Source organism: Capra hircus, chromosome 24, assembly GCF_001704415.2.
Source record: "Capra hircus breed San Clemente chromosome 24, ASM170441v1, whole genome shotgun sequence".
In the NCBI taxonomy this organism is placed as follows: Eukaryota; Metazoa; Chordata; class Mammalia; order Artiodactyla; family Bovidae; genus Capra; species Capra hircus.
In genome coordinates, this window is record NC_030831.1 from 32,666,701 (window position 1) to 32,686,844 (window position 20,144).

General features: G+C 40.9%; 1 protein-coding gene across 4 annotated transcripts in view; it reads left to right on the forward strand.

Moving 5' to 3' along the window:
- The window catches only part of OSBPL1A (oxysterol binding protein like 1A), a 220,225-nt gene that overhangs the window by 25,813 nt on the left and 174,268 nt on the right, over positions 1–20,144 (forward strand). For all 4 annotated transcript variants that reach the window (XM_005697037.3, XM_018039467.1, XM_018039466.1 and 1 more), the window contains one exon: positions 17,301–17,412. In XM_005697037.3, coding sequence (XP_005697094.2) covers positions 17,301–17,412 — 112 coding nt within the window. The remainder of the gene's footprint in view (positions 1–17,300; positions 17,413–20,144) is intronic.

Genomic DNA, 20,144 nt, shown 5'->3' on the forward strand with positions numbered 1-20,144 from the left:
GAAATCAGTCCTGAATATTCACTGGAAGGACTGAAGCTGAAGCTCTAATACTCTGGCCACCTGATGCAAAGAACTGACTCATTGAAAAAGATGTTGATGCTTGGAAAGATTGAAGGCAGGAAGAGAAGGTGATGACAGAGGATGAGATGGTTGGTTCGCGTCACTGACTCGATGGACATGAATTTGAGCAGGCTCTGGGGAGTTGGTGATGGACAGGGAAGCCTGGTGAGTTGCAGTCCATGGGAGTCTCAGAGTCGGACAGAACTGAGTGACTGAACTGAACTTAAATTCAACATATGGACCCACTGAAAGTCAGTTTCTACTGCTTTTTTTTTTTTTTTACAGTATGGGCCATATTTCCTTTTTTTGCATGTTTCACAACTTTTTACTGAAAACTGAACATTCTATATAATGTATTTTAGCAACTCTGAATTCTGATTTTTTTCCTCTTGAGGTTATTAATATATATGTATTTTTTTATTAACTTGCCTAGTCTTCATCTGTGAAATCTGGAATGTGTCTGGCCGGCTGATGTCTCTTCTCTCTCTCCTTTTAAGCATACATACATATATATACATATAGAGAGAGAGAGAGAGAGAGAAGTTTTCTTTTTTTAATTATATATTTATTTGGCTGCATCAGGACTTGGTTGCAGCATACGGGATCTTTGATTGTGGCACAGGGATTCTCTAGTTGTGGCTTATGGGTTCAGTAGTTGTGGCATGATTTTAGTTGCCCCACAGCATACAGGATCCTAGTTCCCCAACCAGGGGTCAAATCTACATCCCCTGCATCACATGCAAAATTCTTCTTCTTCTTTTTTTTTTTTTTTCTTTACAAACAAAATTCTTAACCACTGGACCACCAGGGAAGGTCTCTGCTGATTTTTAAAAAACTATCTTAACGTCTGAGCATGGTTTCTGTTATGTACTGGATGTCTGTGTCCCCCTGAGACAGAAATCCCAGTGTGATGGTATTAGGAGGCCTTTGGGAGGTGATTAAGGCATGATGGTAGACCTTTTGTGAAGTGGATTAGTTCTCTTACAGAAGAGACCTTAGAGGGCTCTTGTGCTCCTTCTGCCAAATGAGGACAAAGTGAGAAGGTGGACGGACATCTGTGAACCAACAAATAGGCTTTCACCAGCCACCAGCTCTGTGCCTTCATCTTGGTCTTCCCAGCCTCGGAAACTGTGAGAAATAAATCACATTTAAGCCATCCTGTCTGGGGGGGTTTTGTTGTAACACCATCAGTGGACTAAATTTCCTAGATTTCACCCCCTGGGTCTGCAGAGCCTAGGGCTCAGCCAGTGTTCGGGTGGAGGCTTTACCCGAATGCTCAGTCCCACAAGGCTTCTGCCCTCTGCTGACAGGGTCCGTGTGTGTGTGTGGGGAGAGCGCTGTCAGCCTTAAGCCATTTCTCACTTCTCCCTCTGCTCTTACTTCGTGCAGGGCCTGCTCCTGTGTCCCCTGCACTCTCAGCCAGGAGTGTGTGGGCGGCTTGCCTTGTTCTTCGTTGGTTCTCTCACTTCCAGGCTGCTGTGCCGGTTGCCCTGTGTGGTGGGCATAATATGGCCTTCCAGAGATGTGCTCATCCTAGTTCCTGAAGCCTGTGGGCGTGGTGGGTTACATGGCAAGGGGAAGTCAAAGCTGCAGATGGAATTGAGGTTGCTCATCAGCAGACCTTAAAATAGGAAAGTTGTTTTGGATTATCTGGTGGGCCCAGTGTAACCACAGAGGCCCTTAAAAGTGAGAGGGAGGCAGAAGAAGGATCAGAGGGAGAGGTGCCAAGGAGAGAATGGGCAGAGAGAGACAGTGATTCTGACTTGGAAGATGGAGCAAGGGGACCAAGGCATGTGGGTAATCTCTAGAAGCTAGAAAAGCGAGGCAGTGAGTTCTCTGCTAGAACTTCTGAAAGGACGGTAGCATTGCTGACGCCTTGATTCTAGCTCGGTGAGGTCCATTTTGAACTTCTGAAATCCAAAACTGTCAAGTAATAAATTTATGATGTTTGCAGCTGTTGGGTTTGTGGAAACAGACTCAGAAGGCTGATATATTCTAATGGGAAAAGGAGCCTTGTGATGTAGGTTTTTCTGTTTATTTCTGAATTTGCTACTTTTACTGACAAGACCTCTTGTCCTATTGCTCCAAATCATTTCCCTCTGGCAGAGCTTCTGGTTTTCATTGCCAGCCCTGGCCTGGTCAGATTTCTTGGGGAATGGGGGTTGGGGCGTGACCATAGCCTGTGGCTAGGTTAAAGACTCTTGTTGTTCTTACCTGAAGTTCTAGTTCCTGTTGAGTGTGCCTCTCAATTTGTTTCTTTAATCCAGTGATCCCCAACCTTTTTGGAACCAGGGACCGGTTTTGTGGAAGACAGTTTTTCAAGGACCAGGGTCAGGGAGGGGTGGTTTGATTATGATTTAACTGCATTACATTTATTGTGCACTTTGCTTCCATTATTATTATATCACCGCCACCTCAGATCGTCAGGCATTAGATCCCGGAGTTTGGGGGCCCCTGCTTTAGTCGCCCCATGAAATGAGTAGTTTTATAATTTTGTCCAATTTTGTCCCTATTTTTCAGGATGATAATTCACTGATCTCTATGCCACCATAGCCAAAATTTACTTCACCTTTTTCCTGGTACTTTTATTATTTCAATGATCTGGTAAATTAACTATGACACAGAGTGAATTTCTTGTTTGTTCTGATGATTAACCATTGTCTAACGTACTCCGTAAAGGTAGTTTTGTAATCCCCATAATTGGAAGATTTATGTGCATATATCACAAGTTAAAAATTTATTATATGGTTTTATACTTTTCATTATTATGATTAGACTTCACTGATTTTCACATAAATTACTAATCAACCCAGTAAGTGTGTGCTCACCATGTTTGAATTAGTACATTCCACACTATTTGGTCTGTGTTCGTATATTGATATTTGTGGACCAGATACAGAGTCTTTAATGGATAAAAAACCCCATTATACTTAAAAAAAAATTAAGGTAGTGGGTTAATTGCTATGCTTGACTCTGAGGTCAGAGGAGGGGGGAGGTTAAAAAATGAGCTGCAGATAGTTTGATTTTCCTGACTCGTATGTGAACTGCTTGCTGTTTTCCTTCATAGCCCTGCCCTTCTCATTCTTCTCTCTGCGCCTCGGAAAGTTCTTGGCCATCTATTTCCACATGACCCATGTCTACCCATTCTTGAAAGTGTAGCTCAAGTGCTGTGTCCTTAAATTCTTTCCTAACTTACTGCAATGAGAAGGAAGCTGTTATTTTCCAGATTTCCTGAGAATATTATAACATTGTCATTCATCTTCTACATGGAATCTTCGTTGCTGTGTCTTAATTCTACCACTAGATTGTGTTAATCTTGCTCCCAAGGAATTGTATACATTCCACTTAGTTTGTATCCTCCACAGGCACCAGTCTTACTGCATAATTACCATCTGTGTAATTACCTAGATCGAATCAGTTCATTGGTCTGTGCTGGCTTCTTTGCATATTTGACTATTTCCTTGAACTTGGAACATAAGACCATGCTAAAGTAGGCCTTAGTTTGATTTGAACATTAGCATACACGTGATGTATCACGTGTTAGAAAATAAGATTGAGCTGAAGCTAAATGGTCGTGCCACGGACAAAACATTAAAAATTTATGTGCTCAATATCTAAGCATGATTAAATTTTAAAAATGTTTAATTTCTAATTGTACTCATGAAAGGAATCAAATTATCCTCTTCTGATGTGATCTTTTACCACGGGGATAGTTTTATGATTGGGTGGTGATTTGATAAATAGAATAAGGAGTTGAAAAGGGATGTGGTTTGTTACAAAGCACTTTTAATTCTTATCCTGTCAAATATATAAAATGCAGCTTCCAAAATTTTATAAGGAACCTGTAGGCTTTTCTTGGCCCACTAGCGACCTCTACTGTTCTGTAATAAAAATTAATATTTCAGGATTTTAAGATGTTCTATTTAGCATTTGTTTCTTTATTTTTCAAATGCAGATCTATTTCTGGGGTTTTTACATCTCCTACAATCAACTGAATATTGGAATACAGTCAATACAGTTAGCGATTGGATTGTAGTATGGACCTTCGTTTGCACTTACTATCTTTTGCTGGAGCTGAGACTACATAGAAATCAAGGCTTCCTGTGTTCTGTGTCTCAAGTATTTTGTATCTCTCACCTGGAATCTAGAGGATATAGATAATCCTGGCGTCTGCATAAGCTTTGTCTTGTTCCCTAGGGTATGCTTTCTCATGCTTAAAGATTGAGTGTCTTCTGTGAGTCGAGCACTGTCCAGACAGCTTGATGTGTATTGTTGCGTTTACCACAACATGATACTCCTAAAATTTAGGTATAAACATTGCTATTTCTTGTAGATTGAGCTTCTGAGAAGGCAGACAGAGATGGAGGTTAGTGTGCAACAGGCTTATCAAAGTGCTAAGAGTCACACCTTTGAAAGGAGGGGTGAGCAGAGGCTCGGGTCAAGCTGACCCTCCCACGAGGGCGGCCTCAGCTGACCGTGGGGAGCTCCCGTTGCTGTAATCAGCTTTGGGGCCACAGATGAATCTTCCTCTCCCTCTTGGACTACGTGCTCTAGATTCCCCCTCCCGTCGGCTCGCAGATCTTGTCTTTGGGGCTTACCTGGGGGTGGGGCTCAGGCCCCCAAGCCTGGAGGTCCCAGTCCTTGGATACCATGCCTTCTTAGACTGGGGTTGTTACACTTGTCCATTTACTGTCAAAGTTGGACGAGGAAGCACCAGGAGACACTTCAGCGTATCATCTGCACATGAAATGTGGTCCTGTGTTTCTGTTGTATACAGTCCTCCTTTCTTCTGATGTTCAAGTTAATTACCTCTGCTAAGATGGTGACTCTTCTTGCCTCCTGGTCTTTTGACACAGGAGCCAAATGTTCAGGTCTCCTCTCTCATCTGGCACAGGAATCAGAACGTTTCTGCTAGATGTGGAATATGCTGTCCCTGCAACTGAAGGAAGGCGTTGTGCTTCCTCCTTTGTTTCAGGAAGTGCAAGATGGAAGTGCAAGTTCATCACTTTGGGAGCAGTGTCCTGACGTTACCCATACCACTGAACCCCTGAGAATTTACTGACACGAAAAAAGCCCCTGAATCATAAGATGCCCACCCTCTGAAGCGCATATATCTTATTAAGACCTTCAGCATTCTCCTCCTTGCTCATCTGGTTTTGTTACCAGGACATCATTGGTGAAGTGGACCAGGGCGATTTCTGCAGGATGCCCAGATGGTTCTGAGGCAGAATTACGAGTGTAAATGTGTACTATTGTCTGTGTGAATACAGTGTCTTCTGTCTTTTCTTCTTAGTGAGGATAGAGAGGAATATGTTTGCCAGATCAGTTGCTGTGTACTACGTACTTAAGTAGTATTAACCAGCTCCAGCAAAGATTTGGCATCTGGCAGAATGGCTAGAATTGGGGCTGTTTGGTTGAGTTTGTGGGAGTCCACTGCCGTCCTCTGCTTTCCTTCTGGTTTCACAGTGACAGAGTGGTGAGTTAAATAGAAGCATTGTAGGGACCGTCAGCCCTGCATACTCGGGGTTTTAAGGGTGGCACTAATTGCTGTCATCCTCTCCAAGTGGGATATTGGTTTTTATTTATCCTGGCCGGGATATCGGGTAGGGCAGACTTAGAGCCTTCTGTGTGGCTTTTTTACACTGTAGACCAAGGCAGGGATGTGAGTGTTTGCCAACAACGTAACATGTCTGCTCTGATTACACATTTAGGGACTGGAGAGGGTCCTCTGGATGTTTTTGTGGACTCAGTGCATACATGCTGAAGCGGACCTGGCCCAGGTGTCTTTTATTATCTCACTCCTCTGTGTGCCTTGTGTCTAACAGAGGGGTCAGATAATGCTGAGTCTCTTGCATCTTATACTTAGTAACTTGTGAAATGTTTGGGTTTTCCCATTTCCCTGGTGTACAGTTACTTGAGTAAATGGTCACTGGTCCCTTTGGGGATGGTCTGAGAGATTTATGAATGAATATTTGCTTTGGGGCTGCAGAATCTTCACTTCCAGGGTCTGGCCTCTCCTTTGATAACATAGTTCTAAGTCTGAAATTGAATCAGGTCCAGAGACTGGACAAGGAATCATGACTTTTATTGGAGCATCTGTCTTTGGCTTCTGACCATTGTTGATTTCTTTTGATGGTACAAGTTGAGGTGTATCTGGAAGGCTCCTAGCAGCATGAACAAAGTAGTGGCCCCCATTATAGGGGATAAAATGCCAGAAATGCCATGGCAGATAATTGAAGGTTTTAAATAAGCAGGCATGCTGCGTTGAATATGGATCATACCAGATAGTTTGTGCCCTGGGAGGGCCTGGAGATGCATCATCTACCAAAACACTGAGAAATCGTGGGCAGAAAAGGCCCCAGCACCACTGAGAAACTGTTTCTATGTCCTCTGAGGTCCAGGGCTGCCTTTAGGAAATTGCGTCATGGGGAACTTCCCTGGTGATCCAGTGCTTCCACTGCACGGGGCGTGGGTTCCATCCCTGGTCGGGGAACTGCTAAAATCCTGCATGCCACCAAGAAAAAGGATCTGCCTGTGCAGATCTGCTCCATTGGTAGCAGTGGGGACAGGCCTCCCAGACAGTAGAGGCCTGGAGGTGGCACTTAAACATCAGAAATCAAGTGGCTGTAGTTACGGTAATGAATGAGTGAGTTTAGAGGGTTGAGGTCCAGAGGGCTGACCTGCAGAGAGTTATGGAAATGGTTAGCAGGATATGGCATTTCAGAAGGCAAATTGCCCTGGAGTTACCAGGCCAAATGGTAGCAGATGCTGCTTTCCTCATCTTTTTTTCCTTCTTATTCTTTTTGGCTAGATTCAGAAAGTACTACTTCATGCAAATTCTTCAGTAACTTACTACACATTTGTTAAATGGGTGCTCAGTTCTGTGTTTTCTCTCCTTTCTTTTCCCTTCTCCCTACCACCTCCTCCCTCCACGCCATCTTTTTTCTCTTAGTGTTTGACTAATTTCTGTTGACCTATCTTCAGATTTACTGATTGTTTTCTCAACTGTGCTCTGATGTCTACTGAGGTCATTAAAGGCATTCTTTCTCTTATTTCCAGCATTTTCCTTTAACTTAAAAAATTTTTTTTTTTAAATTTAATTACTTGGTGGTACTGGGACTTAGTTGCAGCATGTGAACTGTGAGTTGTGGTATGTGGGATCTAGTTCCCTGATCAGGGATCGAACCCTATCTCCCTGTGTGGGAGGGAAGTCTTAACCACTGGACCCCCAGGGAAGTCTCAGGAATTCCTGTTCTTAAGGTTTCGTCCCATATTTTCCAGAGCTGTGCTCTCACAAAGCTGATCCCTCCTCTGGGAAAAGGCACTGCGAAGCCCGTTTCTCTCGCTGCATCCTTGATGCTCTTCTGGTTCCTACCTGTTTGTGTTTGCTCATTTTCCTTACTTTTCATTTTAGGTGTTCCTCTGACTTTTGAAAAATCATTCTTCTCTTTCCTCTTGAAACTGTCCCTCTAAGAAACCCATCCGCACTTAAGGCTTCATCGTTTCTCCTGGGGGATAATTTGGAAATCTATCTTGACCTCATACTTCTTTCCAGGCATCCAGGTCTTCTGTCTTCGCCGTGTGTTGGGCTCCTCACCGCTCAGGGATCTGGAATTTCACGTTTCTAACATGGGATGTCTCTTCCTTCACACAAGTTCTTTATGCAGTATTTGTATTGGTCACTGAAGTACTTGTCACTTTAAATTCTCTTTTTTACTGACTGCTTGAGAACATGTTCATTGCTTTTTACCTGGACTGCCCTGTTTCCCAGTGCCTTTTCCAATCTTTTTTTTTTTTTCCCAACCTTGTAATTCCACCCCGTCCAGCAGTGCCCCAGTCAGTATCCTAATCTCAGCTCTGATTTTCGTCAGCACTTTCTCTTTTCCCGATCCCTTCAGTATTCATCATCCAAATATGTTTTCCCTGACGTGTGGAGAGCCTTGTACAATGTAAGAGCTGAAGTATGTTAACTGAATAATTAATGAGTGTGGAGAGTTGGCAGACCATTCAGAAGAGAACCACATATTCAGCTGACACGAGGGAAACTTGTTAGGGAACAGTGGTTGGAGCTGTAATTTTGTGAAAAAGCATCAGAGACTGCTCAGGACTATATTAGGAATTCTAGATCCTGAGGGATGAAGATTACAGCTAATCTTTTGCTATCTGTACAAAATGTTAGGTCCAGTGCAGGAGATGAAAGAGATGTGGGTTCAATTCCTGGGTAGGGAAGATCCCTTGGAGGAGGAAATGGCAACCCATTCTGGTATTCTTAGTGGAAAATCCCATGGACAGAGGAGCCTGGCAGGCTGCAGTCCATGGGGTTGTGGAGAGTCAGACACAGCTGAGCACACACAGTGTTAGAGGGCAGGATGGTCTTTAGTGTTGGCATAGAGAAGCACAGTTTGGCTTAAAAACTTCTTTTCCTTAAATATAAGAATAATGCTACAGCAGACCCTTGAAGAAAACTAAAACTTCCTCTACCCACTGAGATACTAAAAATCACTGGTGACCTCTCTGTTAGGGGTGTTTCATTCCCATCCCTGCAGTAGAATCCAATCACCAAGCTGCCTTCTTTTTTCTAATTGTAATTTACATAAAAACCTCTTCTGATGACTTCTGCCTGAGCACTTAAGTTCCTCACCTGGAGGGCTTCTTAACCTATAAGTTTCTGGGTCTTATCCCTGGCATTTCTGATTCAGTGGGTCTGAGAGGGGCTTAAGAGCTTGCACTTCTGGCAATTCCATGGTTCATGCAGATACTGCAGGTCTGGGGACCACACTCGGGGAACGTTTGCTCTTCTTCACAGGGTGGTCAGGTGTTCTTTGTAACTTGCAGTCTGATTTCATTCCTCTGAACTGTTTCAAAGGTGTCGCTTCCCTTGCCAAACCCCCGAGATTGCATGGAGCAGCTCCGACCCTCGGCATTGCATTGATTCCCCCTGTAGCCTGTTTTCACATAATTGAAGCATATTCTGTTTTCTTAAAGGTACCTGTCTATCTCTGTGCATACCATTTCTGCTGCCCATTTTCCATAGTCCAGCCCTTTGGAGATTTATATCAGTCTGGCTCCACATTAATTCTTTAAAAAAAAAATGTTCTTAAATTAAACAAGTAATTTGGCTGTGCTGGGTCTTAGTTGTGGTATGAGGGATTTCATCATAGTGTGAGATACTTAGTTGTACCATGTGGAATCTTGTTTCTTGACCAGTGATTAAACCTGGATCCCCTGCATTGGGAGTATAGCATCTTAGCTGCTAGACAACCAGGGAAATAGGTTTTTGTTTTTTTTTTTTTCATTTTATTTTTTTAATTGAAGAATAATTACTTTGCCAATTTTTGTGGGTTTCTGTCATACATCAACAAGAATCAGCCATAGGTACACCCATATACCCTCTCTCCCAAACCTCCCGCCCCATCCCACCCCTCTAGATTGTCACAGAGCCCCTGTTTGAGTTTCCTGAGTCATACAGCAAATTCCCATTGGCTATCTATTTGACATATGGTACTGCAAGTTCCATGTTACCCTCTCCATACATCTCACCCTCTCCTTCCTCTCCCCACCTCCTCCCCCATCCCCTGCCTCATCCATAGGCCTGTTCTCTATGTCTGTTTCTCCATGGCCGAAAGTTTTACTTTTGTTTCAGGTTTGAAGGAGTCATTAACAAAAGAAACCACTCATTACACCCAAATGAACAATTTCAGTATTTAATAGAGGATTGTATAACTTAATTTCAATGTACAGTCATTAAAAGAAAAGAGAAATAGAAACGAGAGAGAAGAGTAACAGCACATGCATCATCAAATTGGGCTGACCAGCATCCAGGCTTAGACCGCATGCTCGGGAGCCCTGAGCAACAGCAGTCTGGAGTCCTAATTGGGGAAGGGTCTTGAGCAGTTTCCACTCCACGGGCGAGACTTCAGATTGCAGGTTCCAGGGTTCCCGCTTACAATCCCATGCCACAAACGGATATCACCAATTGGCATGCAAAAATGCAGCTCTGGTTTTACTGTAACCTTTTTACAATGCTGTTTATTTTATCTTGTGAGTTAAGATGATGCTATTAAAGTGCTGCACTCAATACGCCAGCAAATTTGGAAAACTCATCAGTAGCCCCAGGACTGGAAAAGGTCAGCTTTCATTCCAATCCCAAGGAAAGGCAATGCAATGCCAAAGAATGTTCAAGCTACTACACAGTTGCAGTCGTCTCGCACACTAGCAAAGTAATGCTCTAAATTCTCCAAGCCAGGCTTCAACAGTCTGAACTGTGAACTTGCAGATATTCAAGCTGGTTTTAGAAAAGCTAGAGGAACCAGAGATCAAATTGCCAACATCCATCAGATCATCGAAAAAGCAAGAGAGTTCCAGAAAAAAATCTACTTCTGCCTTATTGACTATGCCAAAGTCTTTGACTGGTGGATCACAACAAACTGGAAAATTCTTCAAGAGATGGAAATACCAGACCACCTGACCTGCCTCCTGAGAAATTTGTATGCAGGTCAAGAAGGAACAGTTAGAACTGGACATGGAACAACAGACTGGTTCCAAATTGGGAAGGGAGTGCATCAAGGCTGTATATTGTCACCCTGCTTATTTAACTTATATGCAGAGTACATCATGTGAAATGCCAGGCTGGATGAAGCACAAGCTGGAGTCAAGATTGCCGGGAGAAATATCAATAACCTCAGATATGCAGATGACACCACCCTTATGGCAGAAAGTGGAGAGGAACTAAAGAGCCTCTTGATGAAAGTGAAAGAGGACAGTGAAAAAGTTGGCTTAAAGCTCAACATTCAGAAAACGAAGATCATGACATCTGGTCCATCAGTTCATGGCAAATAGATGGGGAAACAATGGAAACAGTGAGAGACTTTATTTTGGGGGATTCGAAAATCACTGTAGATGGTGACTGCAGCCAGGAAATTAAAAGACACTTGGTCCTTGGAAGGAAAGGTATGGCCAACCTAGACAGCATATTAAAAAGCAGAGAGATTACTTTGCTGACAAAGGTCCATCTAGTCAGAGCTATGGTCTTTCCAGTAGTCATGTATGGATGTGACAGTTGGAATGTAAAGAAAGCTGAGTGCCAAAGAACTGATGCTTTTGGACTGTGGTGTTGGAGAAGACTCTTGAGAGTCCCTTGGAGAGCAAGGAGATCCAACCAGTCAATCCTAAAAGAAATCAGTCCTGAATATTCATTGGAAGGACTGATGCTGAAGCTGAAACTTCAGTACTTTGGCAACCTGATGTGAAGAACTGACTCATTGGAAAAGACCCTGGTGCTAGGAAAGATTGATGTCAGGAGAAGGGGATAACAGAGGATGAGATGGTTGGATGGCATCACTGACTCAATGGACATGAGTTTGAGCAAGCTCCAGCAGGAGTTGGTGATAGACAGGGAAGCCTGGTATGCTGCAGTCCATGGGGTCGCAGAGAGTTGGACATGACTGAGCGACTGAACTGAAGTGTGAGTTACAGGATATCATTAAACCCCGGTTGGCAGGCCTCTAGGGACTCAATTCCAAGACCCCACTACCTTGCTTATTTAAAGTGCTGCCTGACTAGCTGTGCTTTTGGGAGGTAGGGAACACAGGCAGTGCTCAGGCAGGTCAGAAGCAAGGTCAGAGGTCTTCTCTCCTGCTTCTGAAGCCTGAACAAGACTTCCTCCATTTTAATTTCCCTAACAGAAAGTCCACCACATTAGTTCTTATACTTTCTTGAGAATTGGGACAATTAATTACTAGAACACTGGTGCAGCTGCAGAGATTGTATGAAACAATTAGATGAGCTGGATTGAGAAATAACACATTAACTTGAATATGCCGTGTGGTACCCAGCTTGAATAATCTCTACTCTCTTTCTGTAGGCACATGATTGTGGTCTATTTCATGTACTTTACAGGTCACCCATATACAATTCAGTGATTCAGGTATGTTGACAGACCTGTGCAACCATTAACACAAATCAGTTTTAGAACATTTGGATTACCCCAAAAAGAAATCTTGTACTTATGAGCTGTTATTCTGTCACCCCTTCTCCCCACGCTCTGGCAACCACTAATTTACTGTCTCTTTAGATTTGTGCATTCTAGACATTTAACGTTAATGGAAGCATATAACACATGATTCTCTGTGACTGGCTTCTTTTATTGAGTATAACGTTTTCAAGGCTTATCCATGATTATAGTGTATATCAGTACTTTATTTTTTATTGCCACATAATATTCCATTGTAAGGGCTCCCCTGGTGGCTCAGCTGGTAAATAATCTGCCTGCAATGCAGGAGACCTGGGTTTGATTCCTGGGTTGGGAAGGTCCCCTGGAAAAGGGATAGGCTACCCACTCCAGTGTTCTTGGGCTTGCCTGGTGGACTCAGATGGTAAAGAATCTGCTTGCATTGTGGGAGACTTGAGTTCGATCCCTGGGTTGCGAAGATCCCCTGGAGGAGGGCATGGCAACCCACTCCAGTATTCTTGCCTGGAGAATTCCCATGGACAGAGAGCTATAGTCCAGGGGTCGCAAAGAGTCAGATATGACTGAGCGACTAAGCATAGCTTTCCATTGTATGGAACAACATTTTATTTATCCCACCATCAGCTGATGGACATTTGGGTTGTTTCTAATTTTTGGATATTATGAATATTCTTTGAACATTCATGTGCAAGATTTTTGTCATGGACATATATTTTCATTTCTCTTGTGTCTTTACCTAGAAGTGGAATTGCCATACCACATGGTATTTCTATGTTGAGTATTTTGCAGAGATGCCAAACTGATTTCCAAAGCAGCTATACACCATTTTACTTTGCCACTGGCCTTGTGTGAAGGTTTCATTTTCTTCACATCCTCATTACACTTGTTGTCAGTCTTAATTTTAGGCATCCTAACAGTTGTGAAATGGTATCTCATTTGGTTTTAATTTGCATTTCCATAATGATTTATCGAGCATCTGTTCATATACATACTGGCCATTTTTCTTTGGAAAAATGTCTGTTGAATCCATTGCCCATATATTTATTTATTTATTTAATTTTAAAGACAAATTTGTAGAGTAGTTTCAGGCTCACAGCAAGATTGAGAGGAGGATACAGATTTCTCATGTATATTGTGCTTACACACATGCATCCCATTATCAACATTCCTCACCAGTGTGGTCCTTTTTCTTTTTTCCCTTAAAGCAAGTTATGACCTGCTGGGGTCCTGCCCCGGTAGATCCAGGGAATTCGAAGGGGAGACGGCGTAGGCGAGGAAAAACTTATTTATTTAGAAATACAAAAGAAATTAAGAGGAAATAGTATAGTAGGAAAATTTAGTGGAGAAAAGATGCTGAATAACTTGGTTTATGTGGAAAACCAATAAAGTTCCAAGGCAAGGAACTTGCACCATCTACATTAGGCCACCGGCGTCCTCTTGAATAACATTTGGGTGCCCCACCTTGGGCTCCCTCTCGCGTGGATCTTAGAAGCCGGGGCAAGTAAGTAGACATGGCGAGCCTCCATGCCCCAGATGGGGATTCAGCCAGAAAATAGAGTAAAGACACGGGGGAAACCAGTCCAATGACTGGCCCATCCTCTATTGTCCAGAAAAGCCTTTTATACCTTTTTTTGTACATAGAGATCAATGGATAATATAAAATTATGCAGCGTCAGCAGCCCTGACTCTTATCGAGACCAGGCTCTCTCTCTGCATACCTAGTTGTATACACAAGTCTTAGGTGATTTACATCATCTTCTGGCCAGAGGGCCAATTAACATTTTACAGCCCTTCTTCTGATAAGGGTTTGTCAACCAGAAGACTTATTTGCCCTAACAGTGTTGTCCTTCCCAAAGTCTGGTGCCGCTCTCAGAAAGCACTAAATAAAGTTACATTCTTACATAGCAAATATACAACAATTTATAACAAGTAAAAGGAGTACAGTGATTTATAACAAAGAAAAGTAGCTCAAAAGTCTAGTGTTGCTAACATCAAAACTACTATATTCCTATTTCTGCATCCCGATTACATTGATTAATATCCCTCAGGTGCCTAAAAGATAAAGAATATGGAGGCCTGGCAGCAGTCATTGAGTCAACAGTGAAAACCTGTCACCAATATAATTTTTAGCTCTTTAGAAAAGGCTCAGTATCTTTAAGATGCTTTAAGCTTTGTGCCTCTCGCAGTTGGGGGGCTATAAGCAATTCACAAGCTGCAAGAAGTCCGGGGGAACCTGTCAGGCAGGTTAGAGAGCCATCAGAGGGGTTTAAGTTGATGCAGGAGACCGAAGCCCTCAATTAACTTTTTTCCAGAGTGTCAGAAGAGTGAAAAGCACAGTAATAAAGCAGGCAGACTCTGGTTTTGGGGGGTAGATGTTCAGGAAAACTCAGGGGGAACCCCCGAAGCCAGATCGCGCCTTTGCATTTTGTCGGGCTTCCTTCCTCATGACCTTTGTCACAGGCGGGATTCCTCACGCAGGCTCCCAGCAATGACCCTACACTGACACATTGCAACCACCCAAAGTCTGTAGTTTACTTTAGGGTTCGCTCTTGTATGTGCACTGAGAAAAATGTAATGAAATGTGTCTATCATTACAGTGTTTTCACTGCCCTAAAAATCCTCTATGCTCTCCTTGTTCATCCCTCTTCCTACTCCAACCCCTGGAAACCACTGATCTTTCTCTTGTCTCCACAGTTCTGCCTTTTCCCAAATGTCACGTAGTTGGAATCATACAGTATGTGACCTTTTCAGATTCTTTGCTTATTTTTAAAATCGATAGTTTGGTTGGTTGGTGTTGAGTTATTTAGGGGTTATTTACATATTCTAGATATAAATCCTAGATCAGATACATGATTTTCAAATATTTTCTCCCACTCTGGATTGCCTTTTCACGCTCTTGATACTGCTGTTTGTTGTAGAAATTTTTAAATTTTGATTTAGTCTAGTTTATGTTTTTTTTTTTTAGCCTATGTTTTGGGTGTTGTATCCAAAAAATCATTGCTAAATCTAATGTCATGTAGCTTCCTCTTATGTTTTCTTCTAAGAGTTTTTGTTTTAAGTTTTCCACTAAGTCTTTCATCCATTTTCTGTCAATTTTTGTATGTGGTGTAAAGTATTCGGGTCCAGTTTTATTTTTTCACATGTGACCATCCAGTTTTTCCCAGCACCATTTGTTGAAGAGACTGTCCTTTTCCCTTTGAATGGTTTTGGCACTCTTGTCGAAAATCATTTGAACACATATGTGAGAGTTTATTTCTGGACTCTCTGTGCTCTTTCATTGGTCTATATGTCTGTTTTTATGTCATTATTAGCACTATCCTGATTACTTTGATCAGCTTGGAGGTAAATTTTGAAATCTGGAAGTGTGAGATCTCCAACTTTGTTCTTTTTCAGTATTGTTTTGGTGATTGGAGTCTCTTGAGATTCCATGTGAATTTTAGGGTGGGATTTTCTGTTTCTGGACAAAAAAACATCATTGGGATTTGATAGGGATTACGTTGAATCTGTGGATTGCTTTGGGTAGTGGTCACTTCTCAACAATATTGTCTTCCCATTCATGACTCCTAGATGTCTTCTCACTTAGTTATGTCTTTAAGTTCTTTCAGCTGTATCTTGTAGTTTTAGTGTACAGATCTTTCATCTCCATGCTTAAGTTTACATCAAAGCATTTTATTCTTTTTGATGCCATTGTAAATGGACTCGTTTTTCTTAATTTTCTTTTCTGATTGTTCATTTTATCTTTGCCCATTTTGTAATTGGATTATCTTTTTATTATTTAGTTGTAAAAAGTTCTTCATATATCTTGCATGTGGTTTCCTTTTCAGATATGATTTATAAATATTTTCTATCATTCTGTATTCTACTTTCTTTACTAATACGAACTCTCTGCATGAAGCATGAAAACACTTCTCCCAAAATCTTTCCTTTAAAAAGATAGGAAATGCGAAGATATTTTGTAAGAATTTACTAACATATTACACTTCTTAGCAATTTTTCTATTTGTAAAATGTGGTAGTACATTTTATAGAATATTTAGTGAAAAGTATGTTCATGAACACTATAATAGCCTAGAAAATGATATATTAGGCAAGTGGAGTATAACTTAATTGTGTCATACAAATAAAATTATATTTTTCTAGAAAAATCTCAAACTTATACATGGGGAAAATGATTAGAAAAAAACCTGCCAAAATGTTTGTGGTGGTCATGGAATGACCAGGACAATAAGTATTTTGTTTTCCTGTCTGTGTTTGCATGTGTATTTAAGGTTTGTTTTTTTTAAAACTACAAAAAATTCTATTTAAAGAATGGTAAAAATTGTATGGCCCAGTGGAAAAAGGAAACTCGTAGGAGAACATAACATGTAATGACACAGAATATCAATTCCCACAGGTATCAGTGTACTGTCAACCTAGAGGTTAGTTAGGGTAGCACTGTGTTTCATCCTGTCTTCCTGTAGAACTAAAGAGCGAGTGTTACCACATCCCCTGCCTGAGTGCTACACACCCTGGTGAAATTAAACAGCAAATCTCTAATAGTTTCCTGTAAATCTCTTGCACGCTCATCCACCTGTACTGTCTTAAGTTATATAACTGAACCGGTGATACTGGGCTGATTAGTTTCAAATTCCCAAGAGAGCTGTTAGCCACTCAGAGTAAATATGAAGGGTGTAGCTGATACTCCGCTGTTGAAAATTGACTTCGGGAGGTCATGTGCTTTATTATAACCCGTCCCTTTGTTAGTGTCATATCCCATCAGTCTGTATCACTTCAGAAAATTATGTCTTGTTTCTTATAAACATTGAAATTAATTTTTAAAAGATCTAAGTCTGCTGAAGAATATATTCTTTTTCAACAGGCCTTGGAATAATGTTAAATGAATGTATTGTTTGCTCTAATTATCTAATTTAAATTACTACTTTAAGTAATAGCTTTGTTAACTCATATTTAGTGTGACCACATGAATCAATTTGGTAAAACAACCAGATAATCTACTTTAAAAATCAGTTACAGAAGTGGTCTGTGTTAACTGGAGATTGGCAACTGTGTAGGCAGTCATCAGTTATCACAATTAGTTGAGCTGTCGAGTATTCCATTTATGATACTTACTTAGTAGTCATTTAATTTAAACAGAGCTGAAGGACTTTAAAGATTCCTACATAGGCATTGTTTCTATTGTAAACATTCAGTAGTAATTAGAACTTTGAATAAGGGCTATAGTACAAAAAGTTTTAGTTTAATAATAGCTAAAAATAATTTCTCTGCTATTTTAGGAGTTGGTAATTCTTCTTTTAGAGCACAACGCTGATACTACTGTTGTTAATGGGAATGGACAGACAGCAAAGGAGGTCACTCATGACAAAGAAATCAGAAACATGCTTGAAGGTAAATATTACAGATCTTACTCGAGACAGCATTTATCTTCATTGTAGCCATGGCCCAGGATATAAGTAGAAAATGGCTTCTGAGACGCCAAAATAGATGACAGTGAGCCTGTGCTCCAAAGATACTGTAATTTGAGAGTCATCGATTGGATGTAAAACGGTATGAGAGCTTCCTCAGAGCTTTTGAATTCTTACTTTATATAACATTATGGCAAGTTTTAAAAATTCAATCTCCAGTATAATTAAAAGTAAAAATTAGCAACATGAGAGAGTACAGCTGAAAGGCAGCAAAAGTGTGATAATGAAGGAATATAGGAGCACAGAACAGGGAAACTAGAAGTGTGTGGTTCCTGGGAGTCGTGTGATTCTGGCAAGGAGAGCTCTGGCCGCTCTGTTATCCTGAGGGCATCATTGTAACACAACGGCCACAGTAACTTCTTCATGGATCAGCTTCATTGCTGGATGAACTTCAAAGATTCAATTACATTTAAGAAGACATAGGAGGGATTTCTCTAAAAATAGTTTAAGGCAAAAATATTTCAATGCTTACATCAGGAAACTTCGTTTGTTAGGATTGTTACTCAAATACCCAGGGTTTTGGCTGTAATTATTTTGGGTAGTGTTTCTATAGGAGAGAAGGGAAGAGTTCTTATTTACTCCCTTATGAATAAAGGTATTGAATTTTAAGTTGCAGTTTCACACACATCCTTTGTTCTTTCCTTTGCAGTTTAGAGGAGGGCATGAAAATGTTTCATTTGAAGGACATTGACTTATTTATTATAGTGGTATTTTTATCTATGGACAAGGCACAGTCTTGCTTTTTATTACTTTCCAGTTGGCCTTGAAACCTAAAATCTCCCTTGTTTCTCTAGTTATAAGGTAATGTCTGCTTGTCAGACACCTTTTAGGTCAGTATTTTTATTCGCTCTTGCATTTAAAATGAGCCCTTTAATTTTTAATAAAGAAATCAACACATAACATCTGTAAGGCTCGGTATTATGTGATTTTGGTGGAAACTGAACATGCTAGATGTGATCCCTGCCATTTACTAAATCGTGATCTGATTGGGAGGATGAGGTACTGTCTGTCTGTAATAAGTGTTTGTAATGACTGTTCTGTCATTTTGTTTGCAATAAGATGAGAACCCAGAACTGCTGGACTGGGATACTGGGTTTGCGTGACAAGTTGACATTTAATGGGGCTAGTTGTAAAGACATGCTCTAAGCACCCAACTTCACGCCCTCACAACCCAGCTGTGTTAAGGGCAAGAGTTTGGTTGACTTGATGGGCTCTGTGATTTATCAGCTACAGTATGATCCTGGCTGGGGAAGTGGAAGTAGAAATTGAGAGATTTTGCTCTGATTCCCTTAGCCAGCTATGATATCATTTGTGGCTAACACGATAAATGGGTCAGACTACAGGGAGTGCATCCACAACCTACCAAGACCACACACAGGGAGACCAGAAATCCTATCACAGGTTTGCATGTAGAGATAAGAAACGTTTCACCCCAGAAGGACAGGCTTTAGTAGATACAGCAATCATACTCAAGTACTTCAAGGGCTGTTGCATTGGAAGATGGATTTTCTTACTTGAGGCTGACCAGGGCCAGCTGAGAGTCTAGTTAATGGAGTGCCAGGGAGTTCATCTTTGGGTGCAGTCTACTGTAATAGTGGCCTGGGTTGCCTTCAAAGATGTAGTGAGCTTCCCAGACACTTCTAATCCTGGGAGAGGATAGATTACTACTTCCTAGGCACTAGAGAGGACTCCAGTACCTTCTTCATATCATTTGACTTTTTTTATTTTGAGAAATATCTAACCTATAGGAAGGTTTGAAGAATAATACAACAAACACTTGTACATCTGCACTTAGTCACCAGTTATTAACATTTTGCTACATCTGGTTTACATTATTTAATGTTACTTATGTACTTCTAATTTTTTCCCTACACTATAAGGGAGTAATTTACAGACATGATACTTTAGCCCTAAATACTTCAGTTTATATGTCTTAAGAACAAGGATATTTCCTTATATAATGATCAACTTCATGAGATTTAACATCAATATCATAATATTACTGTTGAAGAGTGCCTCTCAATTTGGGCTTTTCTCTTTTCATAAAAATTAGATTCAGGCTATCCATTCTTGGCGTACATTATAGTTGACATAGGATGAGGTTGTATGCTTTATACCAATGCATTGTTTTAGGTACTTGATGTCATTTGTTCTACTATTGGTGAAATTATCTTTGATCATTAGTAGTCTACTGTAAAGGTACTTAGTACATAGTCCCACTTTTGTAATTAGTAAATAATCCTTGGGGAGAAAAATTGAGACCATGGTAAATATCCTGATTACCGACAAACTTCAGATCAATGATTTTAGTGTTCATTGATAATTCTTGCCCGAATCACTTATTACTATAGAAATTGCAAAATGGTAATTTTCTGTTAATGAAGTATATTTGCTAGTTTCTCACCTGCATTTCAGGTGCACTGCTATTTAACCTACCCTGGGCATGTATGTGAGTGTCTTGTCAGGATGGAGTTAGGCTTCATGATCTTTGTGGTCTTCCCTAACTCTGAATTCTGATTGAAAAGAGCTAGTTTACAGTCATATAACATTTAAAATTTAAAGGACAAATTATTTTGGGGGTAGAGTATTGGCTTTAAAAATATTTTTGAAGTATAAAGTATATAGATAAAAGTACACATTAATAATGTATGGCTT